The sequence below is a fragment of the Triturus cristatus genome, chromosome 4_2, assembly GCF_964204655.1.
Source record: "Triturus cristatus chromosome 4_2, aTriCri1.1, whole genome shotgun sequence".
Classification (NCBI taxonomy): Eukaryota; Metazoa; Chordata; class Amphibia; order Caudata; family Salamandridae; genus Triturus; species Triturus cristatus.
In genome coordinates, this window is record NC_140586.1 from 509,505,107 (window position 1) to 509,529,252 (window position 24,146).

General features: G+C 42.4%; 1 protein-coding gene across 1 annotated transcript in view; it reads right to left on the reverse strand.

Annotated features, from left to right (window-relative positions):
• Window positions 1-24,146, reverse strand: part of LOC146834634 (vitellogenin-A2-like) — a 68,081-nt gene that overhangs the window by 35,842 nt on the left and 8,093 nt on the right. The window contains exons 4-15 of the mRNA XM_085602101.1: window positions 19,665-19,916; window positions 18,794-18,955; window positions 18,559-18,707; window positions 16,210-16,360; window positions 14,830-14,987; window positions 14,575-14,740; window positions 11,881-12,006; window positions 10,905-11,123; window positions 9,530-9,753; window positions 9,323-9,420; window positions 7,080-7,204; window positions 3,237-3,338 (exon numbers count right to left, since the gene is read on the reverse strand). Of these exons, the coding sequence (XP_085458227.1) occupies window positions 3,237-3,338; window positions 7,080-7,204; window positions 9,323-9,420; window positions 9,530-9,753; window positions 10,905-11,123; window positions 11,881-12,006; window positions 14,575-14,740; window positions 14,830-14,987; window positions 16,210-16,360; window positions 18,559-18,707; window positions 18,794-18,955; window positions 19,665-19,916 (1,932 nt within the window). The remainder of the gene's footprint in view (window positions 1-3,236; window positions 3,339-7,079; window positions 7,205-9,322; window positions 9,421-9,529; window positions 9,754-10,904; window positions 11,124-11,880; window positions 12,007-14,574; window positions 14,741-14,829; window positions 14,988-16,209; window positions 16,361-18,558; window positions 18,708-18,793; window positions 18,956-19,664; window positions 19,917-24,146) is intronic.

The following is a 24,146-nucleotide window of genomic DNA, read 5'->3' on the forward strand; positions in this document are numbered from 1 at the left end:
GGTGGCACTGTTTCTATGACTTTCTTTTTTGCTTTAAGATTTGGAACCCCAGGCTGCAGGAACCCAGAAATGTTTCCGCTGTTCAGCTATTGAACATTATCTGTGAAACAAAAGTGTTCTCTGGAATTTCCATGAACGTTTTCTATTTTGAATGTTATTTTATAATATTATTGTTTTGTGGATTTGTTTTCCCTCAGTTCTAGTAATATTTATGAATAAATGCTGTGTGAAGGTGGCTAATAATGTTGTAAGACAAACTTTGTGACAATCTTGTCTAATGAGGATTGGACAACATAGCCTTGCACTGAATAGTGCTGGATGGAGTCCAACCCCTCTTTGCCATTCTGTCCTTTTCGGACGGAATGTGCTTGGTGCCACAGGATTCCAATGCACATTAAACACCCATAATTGCCACAAGATGGAAAGTGACTGTTTCAATTATCCAGTGTGCAACAATGTTTCAGCCAATCTGATTAACCTGCATTTCAGACAACCTGCTAGGATTGTCTAGTCTAGCCTGGAGTTTTTATATAGCGCATGGCTACCTGGAGGCGTCCTAGTGCTGCAACAGAGACCACAAATCATCAGTAGCTGTAATGCAAGATTAGTCACTGAAATGTCAGGTCTTCACGGTTTTGCGGAATGGTAGTTCATGCTCCAGTAAGCACAGTTCCAAAGGTAGGGTACTCCAAAGTTTTGGCCCCAAAAAAGAAGTAGAACGGACACCCCATCGGGATACACGAAGATCTAAGACGTCTCCCAGGCAGATATGGGGAGGCTAGCGACCTTAACAGTGAGGGGCCTTTTTTATTGATTGCTCTGTGCCTTATGCATAGGGTCTTTAACTGAATTCGTTGTTAAACTGGCAGCCAGTGCAGTTCTCTAAGAGCCCTTGCAGCAGACTGATGCTTAGGGATGTGCATCAGAAGTCATGCAGCAGCATTCTGCATGGTCTGCAACCTTCTGACAACAAAGCGAGGTGACTCGAGATACTAGGCATTCCTGTAATCAAGATGTGATAGCACAAGGGCCTGAACAATCAATCTTCTAGCTGTAGAAGCAAGACCGTTGAGAACCTTCCTCAGGAGTCTCAAGATGACATAGCAGCCAATAGCAAGCTTTTTGGCTTGATGGTCCATCGTGAGACTGGAATCTAATCACTTCCCAAGGCTCTTTATTGAGCTTTTTGGGAAGGGCAGCTTGCTCAGGCAGTCTTGTAGAGGGTTCAGGGCACTGCTGCAAAAGTTGTTGCCCAGCAGTATAACTTCAGTTTTATCCTCATTGAATTTCAGTCTACAACCAGTCATCCAACTGGCTACTTCATGAAGACATGGGTTCAAAGATAAATTACTAGAGCTGGGCTCCGAGTAGATTGACATGACCAACTGGATGTCGTTGGCATGGAAACCAAAGGGAGCACAAATGAGCACACTATATCAGCAAGGGAAAGCATGTAAAGATTAAAAAGGGTGGGGCACAGGGTGGGACTAAGGGGAAGCTGGCTGAGTAACAAGACTGATCCAAGACCTTGAGAGTTTTATTCCCCGAGAAGGAGAGTGTAGGAAAGTCGGATCTGCTTCTTATGGTTGCCCTCACTTTTTGCTTGATGTTGCACTGGTTTTGACTAGTCTGACTGGGATCCTGCTAATCAGGACCCCAGTCTATCTCCTTTCTCCTTTAATACGTCATGTATGTACTTTGGTCCACTCAAGATTGGATACTGGGGTACCCTTATAAGTCCCTAGTATATGGTACCCATGTACCCAGGGCATAGGTACCCGAGAGGCCTCCCATGGACTGAAGCATGTATTATGCCACCCATGAGAAGCCATGCAAAATAGAACTATGTGCCTGCTACTGCAAACTGTGTAAGCTGGTGCTTGCACCGCTTACTTTAGATATAGGTTCACTATATCTATTGATCACTACACATAAAGCTTATAAATCACCCCAACAGCACGCCTTATCAATCCTGAAGGCAGGGTTGCTGGGCTTTAGGTGAGAGGGTGCCCCTGCATGAGCAGAGCCTCTCTGCAGCCTTCAGAAACCATTCTCCCGGGTTGTCTGTGACTCAGCCGGACATATAGGTAGAACTGCATTAGTTATAACCTTGCGGTAAATGCTATCTTGAAAATGGCTGCATAGAAACATATCGTGTTTGGAATTATACCTCCACACCAGTAACCAGTTAGGGAGGTATGATTCCACCCTTCTGAAGCGAGCTTCGTGGGGTCACTGGTCTATCCGGTGCCAGCCAGCCAATGTCTGTTAAGTAGGAATTGAATAAGAGAGGGATAGAAGCTTCAACAGGCTTCCCTGTACAACTGAGAATCAAATACCTGGGGAAAAAATTCCTGTTGTCTCAGGCGGACAGTTTAGATCAGTCCATGGACTGACTTTACTGCAATGTGGTACAGGGTCAGCTGAAGGGTATTAATAGGGGAGCCGAGTGACATGTTTGTCCTGACTATCTCGAGTCATTAGGAATCTTCCCCGGGGGGAAATGAGGAGTCCCTCTGCTTTTCCTTCCCTCATTTGCTCCTCGGAGTAGCAGAGGGGTAACAACCTTTACAACATGGGCGTTGCCGCGCAGTACCTTCACCACATATCCATTCCAACGCATATGCATTTACAGCACAAAATTTTACAATCATTTGCCTTTACCACAAATGCCTTTCAACAAACAATTTAAGTATTTTGCAGGTAAGTAAAAAAAAAATATATATATATGCATATATATATATATATATAGAGAGAGAGAGAGAGATATACATATACATGTGTATGTAAATATCTATATATCTAGATCTATATATCTAAATATATCTCGATATATATATATTTTTATTCACAAAAAAAAAAAAAGGTTACAGGGACATTATAGTTAGGGTCAGATTTCAATTGTACAAAACCAGGAAAATTCTGTCACTATAGTTAGCTGAACTAACTATAACTCGCTACCCCGCAATGACCACACATATTATATCACTCATGACATGGTCAGTGACATCACTGATGAGATCTCAAATGACATCACTGATGACACCTCAAATTACATCACTGATACTGATTGTGTCCTGATGCACTGGCAGGTGTTTTTCATTAGGCAATGGCAATGCAAACTAACATTGGCATATCCAGGGACTCTGCCTTTTACGATCAAGGCCTATTCGCTATGTTAATGCTTGTCAATAGTAATTCTGAGCTATATTTAAATACAAGAATGAAATACTCACTGTTTTTGCTATTTGAGCAATCTTTTTGCGCATCGGATAATCTGCAAATGGAATATTCTGCTTCCTGAGAGTTTGTTCCAGGCCTTCTGCTCGGACAGCAACCTATTGACATAAAAAATGCAATTGGGTTGAGCTGAATGGAGTCACACAAAACCACGAAGTGCATTCCTGATTTATCAATACAATTTATTTTTGTGATTTTAGGAACACTGTTGATAAAGGATGTCCTTCCCCTCAACTGTTGTTTGTTGTCGCCCTGGGGCTCAGGGATGTGGGTTTCAGACTAATTAAAGTAATACACAATTATCTGCAAGGTGTTTACAGTATCAATATATACAAAGAAAATATGTTTTTACAATTAGGAAAACAGATAAAGGCTCTTTATAAATACGTATTAAATAATGATTCATTTGCAAGGGATCTGGTTATAAAATCAGGATGGGTACAACAGAAGGTGTGTCTTTTAAGTAAATAATGATGCGAATTGAGCCCATATCCTCCTTCTTTGTTATACTGTAAAATATATGCTACATTTGGGTGAATTAATGTGTACTAATAATATTTTGAGAGATGGCAAACACGACTTCCCTGATACCAAATGGCTAGAATTATTTTTCCCAATCAGACCACCAAAAATACTTTAGTAAACTGCAGTATTTCCTTTCGGCTGTAGAAAAGCCAAGATTTAGCAAAGCCCATACACAAAGTTCATACAATTTTGCCTTTATATCTCCAAGTTCCCAAATTCTGCTAAGTTTAAAAGGGAGAACTGTGCTTTGCATTTTGGCACCCAATGCATGGAATGATCAGTATGGCAGCATGACGCAACAAATACATTTGCTAGCTTTCAGAGGCTTCTGTTAAGATAGTAAATTAGCCTTTCAGTTCTCCAATTATTTCGAGCACTAGGAACCTAAATGTGAGCAGCAGCACACTTTAGAAGTTGTCCTCGTTCAATCATTTACCCATTCAAGGATTTGCTTTCCAAATCTCAGTCTCTGAATTTGCAGAAGATGTTAGTTACACTTCACTACAGGGACTCAGTGTACAGGGGACTTGAAGAAGCACTTGAAATCTTCAGTGGGAAATTAAGAAATCCGTATCAACATGTTATAGCTAACGTATGGAAACTGCCACCATGAGAACTCAGTGAAGCAGTGAGTGTAATGACCCCTCATTTTAGATGCTTCACACCTATCTCCTTCCCCTTCTACTTTGCAGAATTCATTTGTCCCATCTCGTCCTTGCCCGTGACCACTAAAAGGTCACAGACTAACAGAACTAAAGGCCTGCTCCCTCTCAGTTGTTACCCCTTCTAACTGCACTGCCCTGTCTCTGATCCTTGCTTTTCCACTTTCCACCCTTACTCCTTGCTACACTTGTCTGCCCAAATACATTTCTTGCTTGCATGTTGTCCCTTGCACCTCCAACTTGGGTTACCTTTACTTTCTGGTCGAAAAGGAGCATAAACAGTAGTTCTCGGAGGACCATGGGCTTTGATTAGCAGTAGACAAACATATCAACCGCTATACCCTTCTTAGGCCCTTTGGTGTCACTGGCACTGCCCTTATTACTATATCAAAAACTGCCCCATGTATTTACACCAACTGAGTATTTTTTAATGGTTGTGACATTGCCTATGTATTCAGCGAAGGGGGTTGGTCCTGGCCTTCATTAAGCTCCAGTGCCCATCTACAGTGTGTGCCTTCCTGAATAAGATAGATGAGTTAAACATTACCTGGTTTTGTTAAAATGACGCACCTCACAGAGGAAACTTTGGGTCACACTGAGTGGTTCATTCAGTGCCCCAGGCTGGTCATCATAGATGTGCTCCTTAAGTGAGAGTATGGTGTGGGGGGGCTATGGTACTCTTCCTTGTTTGAAACTCATGGTTCTCCTAAGGAGTCATTTGTGGTGGCTCTTAATCAGCTGTATCTTAGTCTTACAGATTATGTATTCTTCCTTTTCTCACAGGTGCCCCTTTTTTTGTCATTGTCCTCTCTTATTTAAGATACTGGTTAGTATGTCATTTAGAGTTTAAATATGTGTCTGAGGCGACCAATGTTCTTTATTTGGTTGTGTCACCGTGTGCATTGTTAAATCAATGTACCATGTTTCGACGTAATAGTTATGACTGGCCAACATGTTTCATTGCCATGATCGGTTCGGCAATTCTGTTGGGACCTGAGGACCAACAGTCACTTATTGTCACAAAAAACCTGCAAAAAGAAAAACAGAGAAAAGGAGAAAATACCCTGGTGACTCCTCAGAACAACCTACCGTTTTAGCAGTAAGTGATAGTCTGCTGAGGGGCTTAGGCATCAATCCAGTGATGTCTTTGGGTTCAAGGGTGCATGATGTAACTGATGCTACCCTTTGCATTTTGGTGAGTCGGTGTTCAGAAGAAGAATGGTAGGGGATGGGGGGGTAGAAGATGACAAGGGAGAGAAAGACTAGAATGAGAATAAATTATCAAGAGGTACATAGTGGCTAATGCACACTTGGACATGGTCATTAAGATATCCCTTTCAAAATCACCCAGTACCGGATTGGATTTCCTCACACAGGTTGGATTTTAAAAGTCTGTATTTATAAAGACGGCTTTAATTTTAATGCAGGATATATTGGAGTACACAGCTCAACTGACTTTTGATCATACATAAAGATTAAAGGGACCAGTGCGAAGGCAAGAGGGTAACCTTTGAAATGTTAAGAGTGGAAAGGCTCTGCACTGATTGCTTCCATTTGACAATGTTATTTAGTTCTGTGGATTAACCTTCTCATAATACATATTTTGTCCTATTTCATAATTCCTCTACCTTGTAGGCTGAAGATAGGGGGAGTGCAGAAGGGAAGTTTGGCAATGAACAGGACTTTACAAGGCAATAATCTGGCAAACAAGGGAAACCACAGGATTGAAGCAGAGGGAATGAGTATTTCTCAACATCTAGTATTGAAACTCACAAAAGTATTCGGAAAATAAGTATTTATAAAATAAGATATTTAATTCAGTTAGTATCCATGTATGACTGAACCTGACAAATTGGGACTTTGTGCAATATATGAATTAGTGTAGTCATCTGCTCAAAGGGGTGTGAATGGAGAAAGTGTGCTGATAAATTTAGTATTCTCTGGATTGGAGTAATCACTAGGGGTGGGCGGAATTTGCGAAATCCACTTTCGCAAATTATCGCGAAAATGTTTAAAATTATCGCAAACAAGCGGAAATATCGCGAAGATGCGGAATTTTCTTTCCTGCATGTTCGCGAGATTTTCTGCATGGTTGCGGGTCGCCAACTTACCCATGTGGTTGCTCGCGGGCGCGGCCATCTTGTTTTGAGTTGTCTCGCGGTGCATGATCGCGAGAAGAAAGACGTGATCGCGCGACGCATGATGTCACTGCGGGCGCGAACTGTCGCGAGACAGCGCAAATGGCTAAAAACAATCCAACATCTCATGGAGAACGCTACCGGATCAAGAAAACTTGTCGGCGAACGCAGGGATTCAGGTAAGGTGATCGCACGCACGCGAGAATGTATTATTTTACGGCGCGAGCAAGAAACAAATTATCGCCAAGCTGCGGAAAGTGGAAATTTTGACATTTTCGCGCTCTCCGCGGAACGCGAAAATGTCAAATTATCGCAATTAACCGCGAACGGAACGAAATTTTTGCCCAGGCCTAGTAATCACAACAACCTGGGTAAGGAAAAGAAGTAAGAATGAATTTTTCATGAAGCATGTTTTTAGCATCTCAGAAAAATCAACAGCATCTAATAGCTTGCAAACAAGCGCTGCATTCATGAAGTAAGACTTCAATGCTCTTGCAGATTTGTGGTCTATTACCTCTAGGATATCAGCCTCTGCACCAGTGAAGTATCCTCGGACTTTAGCAAGCATCAACACGGGGAGCAGGGTAGTGGCACTGTTCATCATGAATATATCTGCTGCTGCGCCAGCCATCAGTGGATCTGAAAACAGCAATAGTGGTACATTTTCCTTTATTTCACAGCCAATTACGAAGATCTTGTGACTAAAATTGAACAGCAAAGTGAGCCTGACAGCACTTCACACATCATCACTCGGTGACTCCTCACACTTACAAATTTAGCACTTGCGCTGCCAGATCACGGCACTCAATTCACAAAAAAAGAAATTTATTCCTGCAGGTTTCCTCCTACATTTGGAGTAAGTCTCTAATTTTACTGATGTTCAGAAATGTTTTCAAATACACCTAGCATACTGTTGCTTGGAAGAATGTTCATAGTGAGGGATAGCTTGCACAAATGTCTTGTTAAATTATTTCCCCTGGGGAAAATATGTTTTCCCATGGAGGCAACCCCCCAACTAAACCCCAACATAGTTGGGGGTATTTTTTTATATTCCCACCCTGGGCACAAATGTATTTCTGTCTTTCAGAGTAGTATATCATTAGCCCTTCTGGGAATATGGTGGCGAATGTTTGTGAAAATCCACAAATGTGCATTTATGAATGTTTCCAAACTTTCGAGGTATTCCCTCACTAGAGAACCCACTGCCCACCTTTGATAGATTTACTCAAACACAAAACATGGAGACTTGGTAAATCAATTTACAAGTGTAAACCCTCATCCAGAGATTCACAGACGTGACTTTTCACTCAAAAAAGTGACTTGCATATGTTTTAAGCACACATCGAATTACTTTGGAATTGGGACTGTAATGCATTACAACAGGAAACAGGCATGTGCAAACAATGATAGGGCAGTGAAAATCCATAGTGATGTTCATTCTTTCACTTTATTAACACGCTGCACAGTACATTCAGGTAGATTTGATTGGCCATGGCAATCACATACCACTGGGTAGAGAAGGAGGCTTCACCAAACTAACATGATTTTGTCGTCAACCGAACAACCAACTTTGTTGAGCCTATCAATGTGGACCTCATTTGAATGCGGGTCAGGCCCAGGTAAAGCACCTGCCCTTCTACCGCCATAATTATTTTATTACAGTGTCCGTAGTGAGCAAAAAATACTCCAAGGGGCATATTATCAAGAACACGCGATAAATATCGCAAATGGCGCTTAGCGCGTTTTTCATTATCACCCTGTATCGCTGAATTACATCGCCGTGTTAGCCGTTATGGCGAACAAAGCAAAAAACCCTTGGTACGGTGATGGATTAAACCCAGATCAGTTGACTGGGGTTGAGTGCTTGCAATGTTCAACACTCCGTCCATCATTCCCTTTGGTTTTGCTTTGTTCGCCATAAGTTGGCAGGGTATGCTCAGACGTGAGTCCCTTGCTCACTTTGCCACTGGATTCAAGCAAGCCTGGCTGAAGACGGCTGAAATGCCAGAAACCGGTCCTAGGAAGCTTGTTTCTGGTCCAGATAAGACATGGCTTGGCAGTTTGGGCTGGACTGTTCCCATGAGGCACAGTGTCAGACTTATTTGCATATGGCCATGTCTGAACTGGGGTGGCAGAGTGGGCTAAAGAACGGTGATGGCTTAAACCCAGATCAGTTGACTGGGGGTGAGTGCTTGCAATGTTCAACACTCCATCTATCATTCCCTTTGGTTTCGCTTTAAAAAGATCTTACCCTGGAAAGTATTTTGAAGGGCACTGGAACATCTCACAGAGACCCCCCAGAGTTTTGATTCCCGAGGCTTAGCACTAGAAAGACTACTCTGCTAGGTGGACCAATTTACACACCGCTGGAGAAAATGTTAGAAGTGATACAGGTATGCTGTAAACAGACCAAACACCCATTGCAGAGTCCAGTCAGTTGTCACGGAATTGCTACAACGATCCCCACTTTGCCATTTCTGCCTCAGCCATATATTGGTAATATGTGTTCTGCAAAAAGGGTGGACCGATTGCATTTAGTATCGTACACTCTCCGTAGAACTTAAAACATTATTAATAACAAAACTATTAACTTCCATTCTTATTGTGTTTTTACTCTGTTCATCATATATGAAATTAAATTGCGAGGTCAAATTAACAATAACATTCAAAAGTCTGGGAAATTAAATCACCTGAGAATCCCTCTTCATCCAGTCTATGAATCCAGTAAAGAATGGAGAATTCAGTATATGTACTCACACTTAAAGGAATCCATATGTAGAGCTTTGCTGTATCGATAGCTCATTCTGTCAAGAGCTGGGTTCAGTATCTTAACAGCTACACTGCAAGCAGCGGCCCTAAAATAAAGAAAAGTAAATATAATCAGAATAGTTTGTTGCCTATTAGAAGAACAGAACATGTTCATTCCAAGGTGTCCATTGTTATAGTACACTAAGGCGCGCTTACACTTGGTGGAGAGATGGTACGCGGCTTCTGGACAAGGCCTTTATGTAAGAATAAGCAAAGCTAGCGAGCTGCAGGTTCACTTTGCTCTCCTTCGATGCGATGTTGGCGATGGTGGTCACTAAGGCGAGACCAGGCTTGGTTTCGAACAGAACCACAGTGGCCATCATCCGGACCTCCGTACGAACCTGGCGGTCCATGAAGACCTGGAGCAGAATCTCCTGAACCTATGTGGAGGCAATTAAAATACTTCAGGAACTCAAAGATTGCTTTACAGCTCTCTCTCCCTATCAAAATGAACCTTAGGGGTAGGGGTGACTGATTTGAGACCCACAATGCTGGGGCAAAGACAGTGCCAAGCATGTTACACAGAGGCCAATTACACTTGAGCCATAGATTATACCTGTAATAATTGGGGGCCTCGGGCCCGAGGAAATTACAAGGCTAGCAATACTGCATAAGCAACAAAACTGGCAGAAAATAGAAAATGACCTGGGGGGGCAATACTTGAAAGTGCAAATGCAAATAGGATGGTAGAAGTTAGGGCTGATCAATACATACACCCGTTACACAGCTCAAGGCCCTTCCAGACAAAAGATTCTTGATGATCTGCTGGGTACAAGTGAACGTGAAATCATATTTGGAGGGGACCTCAATGCAATATGGGAAGATGCTTGGCGGTCTTCAGACCCAGACATGAGGGACTACCAATGTTATTCCCACGTGCATCTATTGTATTCACGCATAGGTCTCATCTTCATGTTGTAGGACATAAATAGATCATTATTCTTGGCTGAAAAACGGGAAATTTTCCTCTAAGACAATGCATACCTTGAAATACTATGGGAAGGGCAAGTGAGAAGAAATGTTGCAGAAAAAATGGAGACTGAAAATGAGCGCCTTCTAAGACTCACTATTCAAAGCTGAAAAGAGCAATGGAATAACAGTATTCTTCCAGTTCAATGAGGAGGGAAAGTCGCATCAAGGCAAAGGTGTGGGTACCAGTCATAGCTATGTCAGCTCAGGCACAAGGAGATAAAAGGCATGAAATAGACAAAGGCAGCAAATTGTCTCATTAGCCAATAACATTTTAAAGGTGGCAATATCAAGGCCTAGAGAGAACATGTATTAAGAATTAACTGAAATCAAGCATGTTTCTATTAAATGTGAAACAAGGTACCAGTGATGCAACCTCACTAAATAATTTCAAACAATTAGGAAGACAGAAACAATCTTTATTTTCCACGATTAAACGATGCCCGCAAAGATTGAAAAAGTCCTTTCAAGGAGACTGACTGAGGCCCATTGAAGGAGGCAGTGCATATCTACTTTACTCTCTCCTAAGGCAGTTATTGACCTTCTTTTCCTGATCTCTTACCCTTCTTGGATCCTGCTTGGCGATGTTCCTGAGGGCCATCACTGCATCAGTCTGAACCCGGACCGGGAGCTGGAAGGCGCTGGTTGAGAATCCTGGCAGGAACTTCTGGATGCGCTTGATACTGGCCGGCTGTCCTGCATTACCCATGGCTTTCAGAGCCAGGGACATGTCCTCTTCATGGGCACTGTTCGCTGCCTCCGATGCTAGCTCATGGAGGGGCTAGAATAGAAACATCCATTTATGCACCCCAGCTTCCATGTCAATCATTGGAGAGCACAGATCTCCATCCACTCAATCACAAACTACACTGCTTTTAACACATAACCTAATCCCAGGAATTATGTTTATTTGCATGTTTCAAAGAAACTATGGAAGCAGACACACAACATGTCATATCTATGTATATGGGGACTGGCCTTTGGTCGTAATACAGTGTGCCTTCTGAATTCTAACTCCTTGTGTGCCTTGATGCTGGGATAGGTGATATAGCACACCAGAGCAAATACAATTGTGGCTTTATTTCCTCAAAGCATTTGCTTGAAAGTATCTAACCACACTACAGGGGCTGGTCCCGTAGTGCCATGGTTCTCACAAAAGCGATGTTTATCTGGTTATGTCAGGGTTTACTTACACTGTGAGTAGCAGTCCCAACCCCACCTCATTTGGTAGAGAGGAGGTTAAAGTTCAGTGTATTTATGCCTAGCCATTTACAATATAAATTATGAGTAAATAGTATTGAATGAATGCCTTCATTTAGTTACCACAATCATGTATTAATATACATTCATATATATGTAATAGGGCACACATTCTACACAGGGAAAGTGGAAATGAAATATCCTTCTTTATTGAACACCACCTTGCATCAAATGGGCAACTATGTAATGTATTTCTTAAACCAACATTTTTAACTTGACTTACATTTCACTCATATAAGCCGCTTGTATTGTTTTTGGGAATGAAGTCTATTACTCACAGAAAGGGCGGACTCTGAACCAGATGAGTGCTCACTAGAATACTTTTTCACCATGGACCCATATGCCAGAATTGCAGCTTTGAATATTTCAGGGTATTTCTGATGTTTGGCAACTGTCACTAGATCCTGCAGGAACAAAGACAGAGAACAATGGTGAGCATAAAATGTATTCTGAACAGACATGGCCTCTGCAAGAATGTGGCATGAACAGACTAAGGGCTCTGATGCTGCCATCGCTGGTATTACCTTGTGTTAAAACCACCCAGAACCGAGCATATTGCAGAACTATATTAAAAAAATTATGATCGCTTTTTCAACAATACTCAAAGCATTACAGGTAACAAGATCTCCAAGGACACCGCTACATCATCATATCATACATCGGATCTGTGTTTCACGTTGACAAATTCAAATATCTCTACAAAATTCATTGTATTTAGGAGTGTGTTCCAAGTGGTCCATGTTGGCCTATTTGTTTTAGAGTACTCTTTCTTCCACCTTGTCCTAAACCTATGTGGAACATAACCCTCTAATAAGTCATTAAAATGTGCAAGTGGATATCTACATTGGTATCCATAGAGATGCTACCTATGAATTTATGGAGTCAAATTGACAATAAGGCAAAGGGCATGTGTGCCGTGGTGATTTCAGTACTCACTTTCCCACTAGCCACTTATCTGCAAAGAAATCAACATACACCCTCACTCTTGTGCAGGATCCATAGTTTAAGTGAAACTGTACAACATGGTTAAATAACCTCCAGCAATATGCTTAAGTCACCAACTATTGCATCAAAGCCATAAGACCTAATAGTAGTTTCATCTGCACGTAACATATATTGACTAGTTGAAATCAAATTCTCTGCTGACTGAGCAGTGAGTCTAGGAGGACTTTCTAGATTGTTAGCATGCCTTTCTGCCGTAGTAGCCCCATCTTGTACCATTCTGAGCCTTCGATGGCTTGATGGCGCTCCACCTCACAGAATTCTACTTCCAGTGCAGGTTTGTCTGCATGTGCTATCCCCAACTAGGGACCAATTGGAATTGATGAACCTATCTGTTTTGGCCCTGTTTGTCTTTTTCCTCTATGTCGGTCAATGTTCTAAAAAAAATTATCATGTCCAAATCTTTGGATCCCCCAGGTAGGCCCATTATGTGAATGTTGCTACATCAAGGCTGTCCCTCAGAGTCCTCTGCACTCCCATCTAGAAAAAGTAGACCAGCTCTGAGAGGTCCTTGAATTGTTCTTGTATGTCAGTAATTATGGGTTGTGGGCTTATATTGTAGTTGCCATATATGTCACTGTCTCTACAAATGTATGTAAATGATCCCTTAGTCTACTGCCATTGTATCTACTTTTAGCACAAGTGCCCCTCTAGCTGCTCCAGTGGCTTCTAGTGTTTTGTCCAGCTTGTCAGGAGTGGCATTAGCAATATTGTCATATGTTACAGCACCATGAGGGTTTTCAATGGGGTGACCTTACCAAAGGATTCACTTGAGAAAGAAACATATTTTTGATTAAATCTACATTAGCTAGTGAATAATATAACAATGAGGAACGTACTATAGTATGTAGGAAATTCTGTTGTAACAGATTACTATAATTTTAGTAGCAATATATATAATGCACTTATAGATAAGAAACATTGCTCTCTATAGCAGCAAAAAACAATTAATGCAATTACAGCAAAATTAGAGGCTGATTTTGAATTTGTCGGATAGAGCACTCCGTCCAAAACATAATGTATTTCCCTACCCACTAAACTGACAGTCCGTTCATCTAATTTAGAGTCAGGAAGACGTAAGTATTTCATCAGAGGAGCTCCCGTTGACTTCATCATAGGAAAACTTCCTTTGATGGAGCAAATCAGTAGGGGCAATTAGGGGGAGCACATAACACCATCTGTCCTATGTCGGATGAGCAGCATTAGGTGCTTTTTTTGCTGCCTATTATTTATTTTTTCCTGTACCTCACTTAATGGTGAGGGACAGGAAAAAACTAATGATGACCTCTACGCCCTGGGTAAACACTCCCAGAGTGAGGGGGCATTATTGTTTTATTTTTCGAGTTTGTTTTTGAAAAACAAAAGCTTAAGAAATATTTGTCAGCTGCCCGTCATGTCTGAGAGTACCATCCGTCAAACGCTTGCTACTTTGAAAGGAACTGCTATGATGGTGGTTTCTGTCAATGTAGAAAGGTGTCCACGGGCCGATGGGCATATCTAAATTGGGCAAACAGCTTGTCTGTCAGGTATTCCTTTGCCCTCTTCATGACACGAGATAGTGGCACTCAGAGGAGTACATCAAATTAGTTTGGTGTAATTCCCAAGCTGGGTAGCAACAGACCCAGGAAGGATGAGAAGGACTGTTGAGGGGCAGACACAGACACCCAAAAGTAAAACAAAAACTGCCTTGTTTAACTTGACAGATTTGAAAATACAATTTTGGGTTTATTGATTCACGAACGTGTGGTACCAGAATATAATTGTCAAAATATCATTATCTGATATAGATATAGTCCCTAAAATATCGTCAACAAAAATAATATCCACTTTGGAGCAACCAATAGAAAATTTACACCCAGTAGGATTATATTTTGGTAAACAGTATTTAAGACACAACATTTATGTCAGGTGCTATTTCTCTGGAGTCCTAATTTTTGAGAAATCTTGGAAAGTTCTACGAAATTACTTACTTGAGCTACTTGCAAGGTCTGGTGATCTGCTTTGGTGAACTGGACAGCTAGAGTGACAGCCTGGGCTGCCTCCCTGGGGCTCAGCTCCTGGTTATGGATCTTCTGCTTGATAACCTTCAGTGCATCAATGGTTCCCACCACTGGGATAGTGTTGAGCAACCAGCGCCTGCAGTCAAAACAAACACATATTCTGAGTCCCACTGAAAACGTTCCATCATTTCAAAAGGAACATATTCATTTGTGAGTACTCTGTACCTGTACTGAGGTCTGTCGGCAAATTGTTTCCATATGGCCTGGATATTTTCATAGTTTGCCGTGCGCAGAATCTGGGCAAGCTGCAGGAATTTGGCAGGTGCATCAGCATGTACCTGTTGTTGGTTGTTCTGCACTAAGTGCTGCAAGGTTTCTGATATCTATAAAAAGCATGTGTCGAACATATTAATCTATGGTAAGACATTGTATTCAAAAGCATAACCAAAAACATAGGGTGCAAGAATATTACAGGCGTAAGGCATAATGTGATGGTAAAAAATAGGACGCGTTTAGATAATCAGGTAGAGTCCTGGTTAAGCTACTCAAATACACGTAGTGTCACTTGTCATCTCTATGATTGGAGTCGGGATAAAAATGTAATGAATTGGTACTGTGGAATACATGATAGTGAGAAAGATAACTTCCAGCAAACACATTCCACCTTCAAAGAGGAAATATCACACTCAGATGGAAAACCACTGGATGGTGGGCAATTTGAGGTTTTGGTGGAAACAGTCAGAGGAGTCAAAGTAATGCAATTTGTCTAGGGAGATTTTATTGTACGTACTATCAGGTCATTATGTTATCAACTACATAGTTGGCAAGTCAGACTTTGTACCTCCTACACATTATTGTACATGTATTTTCCTATGCAAGGAACAAGACAATTGGGAGAGGCAGCTGAATGTACCTCTTAATAAATACATGTCTATTCCGAAAATTCCTCAGTGTGATGCCTGAGAAGTACAAAGAAGAATAGGATGAGTATTGCAGTGTGTTTTCAGAAATGTGGTCCACTGCATCTCACACTCCTAAAAGTCTTTACGTTCATGACAACTGAGCACCTGGAGATATGCTCAATGCACACAACACGAATCTCCCAACCAGAGGTAGAATAGGAGCTATCTGGAGAATTAATCCCAGGTACAGGAAATCAAAGGACATTCCTGCTAAAAGTTTCAGTGAAACTAAACATTTGTACCAATCTGTTACGCTATGGAACTGAATTTCACATGAGGAAACACTGAACTATGTGGAACAATTCTTATATATGAGCGACCGATCACATAGCTTTATTAATATTTTAAAGAATTAATGTTATTTTGCATGTATTTTACTGTGTTAGAAACAATATAATGAGTGTGTGTTTTGCTACAAATGTATTAATGTTATTTATATTGTTTGGGAAAAGTTAGGCTAGTGTATTCACTAAAATGTACAGTGTTGGTAAAGTTAGGAGGTGAAGTAATAAGTAGCGATGATCAATCTTGCAACAGATCTAGTGATGTGTGCAAGACTGTGCAAAGCATTCATGGTCCCACAAAAAACTTGGAACTGCTATTTCCTTCTTGAATGTATGATGTTAAACTGTGCTGTACATACCTGGGACTCAGGACTTCTGGTCTTAACTAGCTGAATTGGCATCTGCAGAACTTCAGAAGCAAATTGGTAATGAAGGCCACCTCGGTTCTGGAGCTCCGTCTGAGGAGCGTTCACTCGATTGCTCTTAGTTTCAACAAACGTGAGCACTTGCCTGAAAGAAAATATAGTAAAAAATCCATAAATTGCACTACTTACTGCTAGTCCTTAGCATGAGGTAAATATTGTTTAAGGTGGGATATGGATCTGAGAGTTGACGTAATCTTCTAAATAGGATCATTATGAGTTCTTAAGTTTCCCGGTTCCCTACCTGAGTACTTCTTCCAGTTTAGGTTGTTTTTATTTACATTCTAGGATTTGAAGTCCTGTTGATCCTATTATAAAATAAAGACTTTGGGGCAGATTTACAAGCCCTGTGCGCCACATTTGCGCTGCCGTTGCGTCACTTTTGTGACGCAGAGCGGCGCAAAGCTAGCGCCATGCTGCGCCTTATTTACAACGTGACGTATCTAGGGAGATGCGTCACGTTGTAAAGCCCTGCGCCACATTAAACCTGCGTCAGGTTTAATGTATGCAGGGTGGCGCATCCCTGCTGACTTGCAGGGATGCGCCAGGGAACGTAAATCTGCCCCCCTATGTCCACGACGGCAAAGAAATCCTGAAATGGAGTGTGAGAGCTCTGGGTCACTTTTACTTTGATGGAAGTACCATGTGAGACCATAATATTATCTGCATTTCCCTGCCTGAGTAATTTATCCCGTTTAGGTTGTTTTTATTTACATTCTAGGATTTTGAAGTCCTGTTGATCCTATTATATATACTATGTGGGACCCTAATATTTTCTGCATTTAGTCTGCTTATATAGCCCCCTATCAAGCTCTGTTACGTCTGCTATTATAACTGTATAAGGGTTAGAAAATAACAAAATAAAACTTCTCTACACTGTTCCATCCCACAAAGTGGTAAACAATAATCAGTCAGATTCTTTACAATAAAAATAATAAGTGGAAAACATCCACAACGTTGGTTTAATTGTGATATTTTCAGAATTAAAATGTATTTTATTTGACAGAAGGAAAGAAAAAGAAAGTTTGTATCACTAATGTATCCTACAATAAAGCACTAGTGGTGAAAACAGCTAGAAGAGCAAAACAATTAACTCATGCAGGTTGAGAAAGACAACAATGGCAAATTATTAAGTTAACTTTTTTTTACAGAAGATGCAGGAACGAATGCAGTGGGTAAGGGTTTTTATGTGTCCATCACCATTTGGCAAAAATATTATTGAAACCTTTACCCAAACAGAAGGCAGTATATCAAATATGTTAGCCAACAAAAATCAAAATTGTAAAAGAGAAATATTTTCATCAGCAACCTTTTTCCTTTATATGTTCACATACCACTACATCAACCACAATGCATATCAGTCTACCACATTTGTGGCTATGTAAAACAACCTTTCAAACAAACCTGTTTACGATGCTTTAAGCAGTGAAAAACATGCTAAATAACTGTACTAAATTTTTTAAATATTATAATCATTGCCAAAAATGGCCAATAAGGTAATCTTCACCCACCGATGGCAAGCCTCCTGAGGGCATATGAGCCTGCTGGATACTAGGCCCAATGTATATATATCGAAGGAGAAAATCTAAGATATAGGGGCTTATTAAGAGTATGGTGGTCCATAGGCCTACCTGCAGTATTACGAGTGTGACGGTTGGACCGCTATGGGACTGCTACAACCGCAGGGGATCCAAGATCATGTGGTGGTTGCACAGTGGTCAAAAGCCACAATATGCTGGAGGTGCCGCTGTGGTACTGCAGAACATATTCTGAGTTGGCTTTTCACTGCCCCTTTCATGGGGCGAGCCCACAATGAAAAGGATGGCGAATAAGCAGCTAAGGGTGCCCTAACAGTGCCCCCTGTCACTCCTGGGGGCATATGCAGGGGGGCACATGTTGTGCCCTTCTGATATTGCACCCTCAGTTCCTGTACGGTGTAGCATGCATGCAAGCTTTGTCTCTAGTTTTAACATACACTATATAAAAATTGCAGTGGCCAAGCAAAGCAAGATGCAGAGGCAGATTACTGTGTGAGGTGAAAATGTACTTTATAGAATTAATCTCCAGTGTGATTGCATTTATAAACTTCATTGGAGGTGGCTCTCTTAGGTGCATGCTCCAGAAGCAGCTGATTGTATTTCTAAAGGGGCAACAATTTGTCTAGAAGAATTTGTAATTAAAGATTGATTTGAAATATATCTTGTTGGTAAGGATATAATAGCTTAAATAGTTGATCAATATTTGCAAACAGAATCAATGCATTTTATAATTTTAGAGAATATTTACCTGGCTTCCATAATAGCTGCCCCATAGAGCTCATAGAACGGGGAGAACTGATACACCTGGCGAGCAGTTGCTTCAGTGATCAGAGCACCACCATCGCTGTATTTCATCTTGTATGTATAGGTGGCTGCTCTTCTTAAACTCTTTGACTTCTATATAAAAACATTAATATTGATAAATGTATGTGCCATAAATGGAGACATGATATAGGATAGTACAGATAAAGAAGTGGTCGAACCTGCTGGCAAGCAACGCATTTCTCCACATAGGCCATGCCGATGTTCTTCTCCACTTTATCCTGGCAGCTGTTTAGGTCCCTGGATTTCACAACAATAATGCTATCGGCCTTCTTGTCTTCCTGGATCACATACCTTGTGTGGCAGACACCAGTGATGCCCGACTGAGGAAATCAACATAGAAAGATTACTGTTACATTCGGAGGAATTCATTGTTAGTGTATCCAAACAGTAATAAGGAGCTGATGGAATGTGTGGCAAATGGTGGGGAATGAGGTCCAGAATAGCATGTATAATATAGCAGGGAAAAAATATGTAGTATCCTCAGGTCATGTTAATATGTTCTCTTTCATTCCTACCATATGGACTAGCACTATATTTTCAAGGTAAGCAGATGTGAAGTTAAGAAAAGTAAATATAAATTTATATTCAGATATGTGAACTGACAATATAATAAAAGGTGAAGTAGATGTGGTATTTTAAGTGGATATTGTTGACCTTGATATTGTGACATATGATATGATTAAAATAACAATCATCAAAGAGTGGAGTTATTGTGGAAGTCTCAGCAGCTGACATTTGCTCTGGGCATATTCCTCCTCATTGTTTAATGACACAGTGCCACTTCTACTGAGATAGCAACCACAAAAGCATTTGAAAATATGGTTGACCATTCAATCATACACCCATAAGGCTTAATATAAAGAATGCCTCTCGGAGATCTGGGCAATACAGAGGCACCGATTATAGGTAGGAAGTAACTAGAATTGTCACTAATTTCAAATGTACCAGCTATCGGAAGAAATGAATTATAGTTATGAGGTATAGCATTGATTTTACAACTCTACTGTCACCATAACATTTCCTACCAACCTCTTGTAAGTCGTAGACATTTTGTGACTTCTTCATTGTGACTTGCAGCATGTTCACGATCCCTCTGTAAATATTCATCACAGTTTCAGAAACAGTTTCTGGGGCAAAGAAGTTGCCGACACGTCCATTGCTGTACTCAAACTTCACAGGTCTGCTGAGTTGAGCAGCAAGAGTCTGGGTCAGTTTTGAGGATCGAGTGAATGGATCCCTGGGCCAGATGCCATTGTACTCTTTGATTTCAGGAGCTATTATCTAAAAGTAAAATTACAACAAATATCAGGTTTATATGTTCATTTGAAGAAAATTTGTTTGGCTGCATAGGTGGGGATTTACTATTGCAAATCTTTCAATCATTTCAAGAACACATTTTTAGTTGACTTAATTAATTTGTGTATTGCAATGAGCACAGAGTAACACTTGGCACCGCTTATTTTGAAACTGGTCATGTGTTAGGGAACTAAGCTGTGAGCAGGCGTGTCCCTAGAAACACATATGGTTACTTTCTAAAGCGTAGGTGCTCGTGTAGAGCAAAGCGATGCAAAGTACTGCATCAATTTACTAACAGTGACAATAGTGTACAGGCACAGTGAAAAATTGCATAGCAGTGGGCACGTGCCTGCTCAACTCTTAGTAAATAACTCTCAAAGTACTCTGAAAGGAGCACCTTTATGTTCTTTATAGCTTGGTTGTACTTCAAAACATACAGTGGAGTGAAAAATTAAAGGGTACTTAACCTTCTGGTCAACATTTCAAGTAGTAATGAACCTGTATTATTGTTATTAATATTATGTAATATAATTAATATCATTAGTATTAGCAGTACTTGTAGTGTATTTATTATTAGTATTGTGTTTGGTAACAATATTGGTGATATTAATTGTACATTAGACTGTTCTAGAAACCTTAGAGTGTGGATACATTTTGACACAGACCTGAGTCTTAAACAATAAGTTATTGAAAGGTTCATGGGATCAGGTCATTTCTCTAAAGTCCATAAAGTTAGATATCAACTGAGGGCATCATGTAGATGAATGGAGTAAAATAATATCGTCCAAAAACTGATAAATGTCCTGTACACCCTCCTCTCATTTCCCATTCCTTATTTAGAGGTTAGGAGAGTGTAGTTTTCCTGATGGCAGAACTGTAGCCGTTGTGGAAAACCTTGTTGTGGACCCAGCACTTACATTTCCACAAGAATGCATTTCCTTTGCGTCCAAAAAGTCAACCCTGCTGGTATCGGGCAGAAATGTCCAGAAATGTCACAGACATGCTGAAAAAGGTGGCTAGCTGCACACTAAGATGCCTGCGTAATAGCGGAGGTTTGGAGGCTGCCTCTGACTCAAGGGTGTCACCAGAGCTACAGGACTGCCGGGGCCAGCTGGCTGGCCAGATTTTGGCCCAGGGAACGGAGAGCAGCAACAGGGAGAAGACAGATGTGGCTCCCGCTGGCAACAGACACAGCATGGGTCTGGGCCTTTGCTGCAGTGTGGAATACAAACCGGCATGCAGCATACCCGCAAGGTGGTGAGGCATCGGATGGGGCTGGCTGCACTTGAACCCCCTGGGCTGGACCTCTGGCTGTGGTGGCTCCCCCTGCTGCATGACTGTGGGGTTGGCTCAGATGAAAGTGATGCCAGTGCAGCTTGCAGGTCTGTAGCAGAAGCCTGTGGCTGGTGAGGACTGCACCAATAGCTGGGGCTCTCCCTCCTGTGGGGGAATCACATCATGGTGGAGGAGTGGGGAGCCTCTCCACGGTTGTGTCTGGTGCACTGGTGGTGAGGAATAGCTGTCCCAATAGGGGGCTCAGGGCCCCTTAGAGTGGAGCCAGAAGTCGCCTGCTAAAGAAGACCCAGGTATCAATGGGCCGCTCACCAGTTATAACCCTGCCAGCAGGGGTGGGCGCTGGGGAAGAAGAGGTGCCAGAGGTGGGCGCTGAGGGTGAGCCATCTGCTGCTGACACACTGTAGCTCTCCTGGGGTGCGAAAGAGCTGATGCAACCGTGGGGCATCTAGGATGTGCATGGAGTGGTGGATGCTCTGGTGGCAGGAGACACGGCAAGAATTAGAGGCTGCCGGCTAAGGGGCAACATATACGTGACATGAGTACCTGTGAGAATTCCTACTAGTCAATGCATTTGGAGTACAGTGTAACCCCAGGACAGAGCTACCCACCCAGTTGAAGAGTGCTAGCAGTGAGACTGAGGGGGAGAATACCCAGGCAGCATGGGGTGCACCAAAGGTGTGAGGGAAATGGTGGTGGGGAACCACCATAGAGCTGCTACTGAGTTACATAGAGGGGACACAACCCAATTACCAACTGCCCTGATAAATTGGACCTGATCTTAAATGCTGTGAACACCTCCCACGAGGTACTTAAAAGCAAGATACCTGGACCTGCTGGATAAACAAGCAAAGGACTCAGAAGGATGCAGCTGACCTAATAACATCCAAATTATTGTTGTTCTCGAGAAGGCAGAGGGGCCCGATATGGTTACATTTCTTGATAACTGATTAACCAAGGTGGTCGCGCCTAACAGTCTTTCACCATTTGTTTGTGCTGGAACAGGCACATAGGGTCCGTGCAAGGCCACTGCTGGCACAAGCACCCCATCACCCGGTATTTGCCCGTCTCCTGCACTGTAAGGAGAGGGACATAATCCTGCAAAAAGCTTGGGAAACCCACAGATTCCAACTGGCAAATGCTGAAAACGTTAACCTGGTGGTTCAGTGGCAAAGTGGCAAAGGGTGTTGTTCCTTGCTGTCTAGAAAGAACTTAGAGAGACTATTGTCAGGTACAAGCTTCTGTTTCCTGCATGTCTTAAAATCATGATTGACGGCTGCACACAGTTTTTTGATGACCCATCAGCGGCTTGAGATTGGCTGGAAGTCTGTAAAGTTGGTACAGACCACAGTCAGGACCCTAGGCCTCCAAGGTGGGGGCTACGCCTTTGGAGCGGGGGTGCTACCACAGGGGATGCCGGCAGCTGCGGTCAGTAGTAGGAGTAGCTGCAGGGCGGTGACGTGGGGAGGAGGAGGGGGAGTGGGGGGTAGTAAACTATGGATTACGGAGGTTTACAGGTAAATTAACATATAAACTAATAAAACAAATTTCGTTGCGTGCACTGCATCGCATTTGGGGATGCAGTGCACGCAACGAAATTTGTTTTATTAATTTATATGTTAACTTACCTGTAAACCTCCGTAATCCATAGTTTACTACCCCCCACCCTACCACTCCCCACGTCACCACCCTGCAGCTACTCCTACTACCGACCGCGGCTGGATGCCGGGCGGACATGGGCAGACCGCTCCCAACAAAGAGGCAAACTGAGAACATCTGAACGGCAGCGATCAACACACCAACCTCCCTGAGAACATCGCCAGGGGGCTCATCTGGGAGCCGCCACTCTACCTCTTCCTCTGAGAATGTTGACTTTGTGATCTTATCCGAGGATCTTTCCGCTGGGCTGATGTTGAATTTTAGGTTGGCGGATGGCTTACAATCCAGAATATACTCTGAACTTGTGCTCACCCTGGAAGACGCTCCCAGCTGAGAGAGTGGGGAGAGTCATCGCCCTCTGCTGTTCCCAAATCAGAGCGCCTGAGCTGACCAACAGAAAGGCGCAGTATGATGACTTTTCGGAACTCCAGCTCTGATGAAGAGTAATCCTACATTACCCTACTGTGAGTGGGTCTAGGCACTGTGTCGATCTAGATTGGCACAAAGGCTGCTGTGCCCTCAGAGAAAACCCATATGACATTGTGGTATGGGGGTTTGGCTGTTACCATTCAGTTTGATTCTTTGTTTTGGCCAGGGGATGTTGCTACTCTGACCTGGGGAGAGGGAGATGGGGATGGTTGTATGGTTTGCACCTAGTACTGGTGCATGATTGATCTGCTGTGGGATCTAGGAAGTGGCTGGAGGCAGGGTGGTGGAGAGAGGAGGCTACAGATGTGGGAGTGCCTTGCAAATACATGGCAATGGAGAAACTGATGCACTATTTCTTCCTAACCTGGAATGTTCGAGGATTGGGCTCCTGTGGCAAAGGTTGTAAGATCTTGGCCTTCTGAGAACGCAGAGAATTGGACATAGCAATGCTACAGGAGACTCATTTGATGGCAGGGGAGACAACTAAACTGCAGAGACGCTAGAGAGGCCACATACATGCGACTGGGTACTCTGTTGTTTTCCACGGGGGCATTGATGATTTGGGTCCGACCGGGAGTTCCATTGAAGGGAGATAAGACATACATTGACGAGGTAGACTGTTATGTCATTGTGGTAGGGAAGCTTAACAGGCTTTGATTACTGATACGCAGCATTTATGGTCCCAATGCCAGAAAACGAATGCTCCTGCGGAACCCAGGTAAGACCAAATTATCATTCCACTCTTCGGGACATGACCTACATGTTCGGCTGGATGGGCTTGGCGGGTCTGGTGACCCGTGTGGGCAAGATGAGTACATGGGGTGCACATTGTCA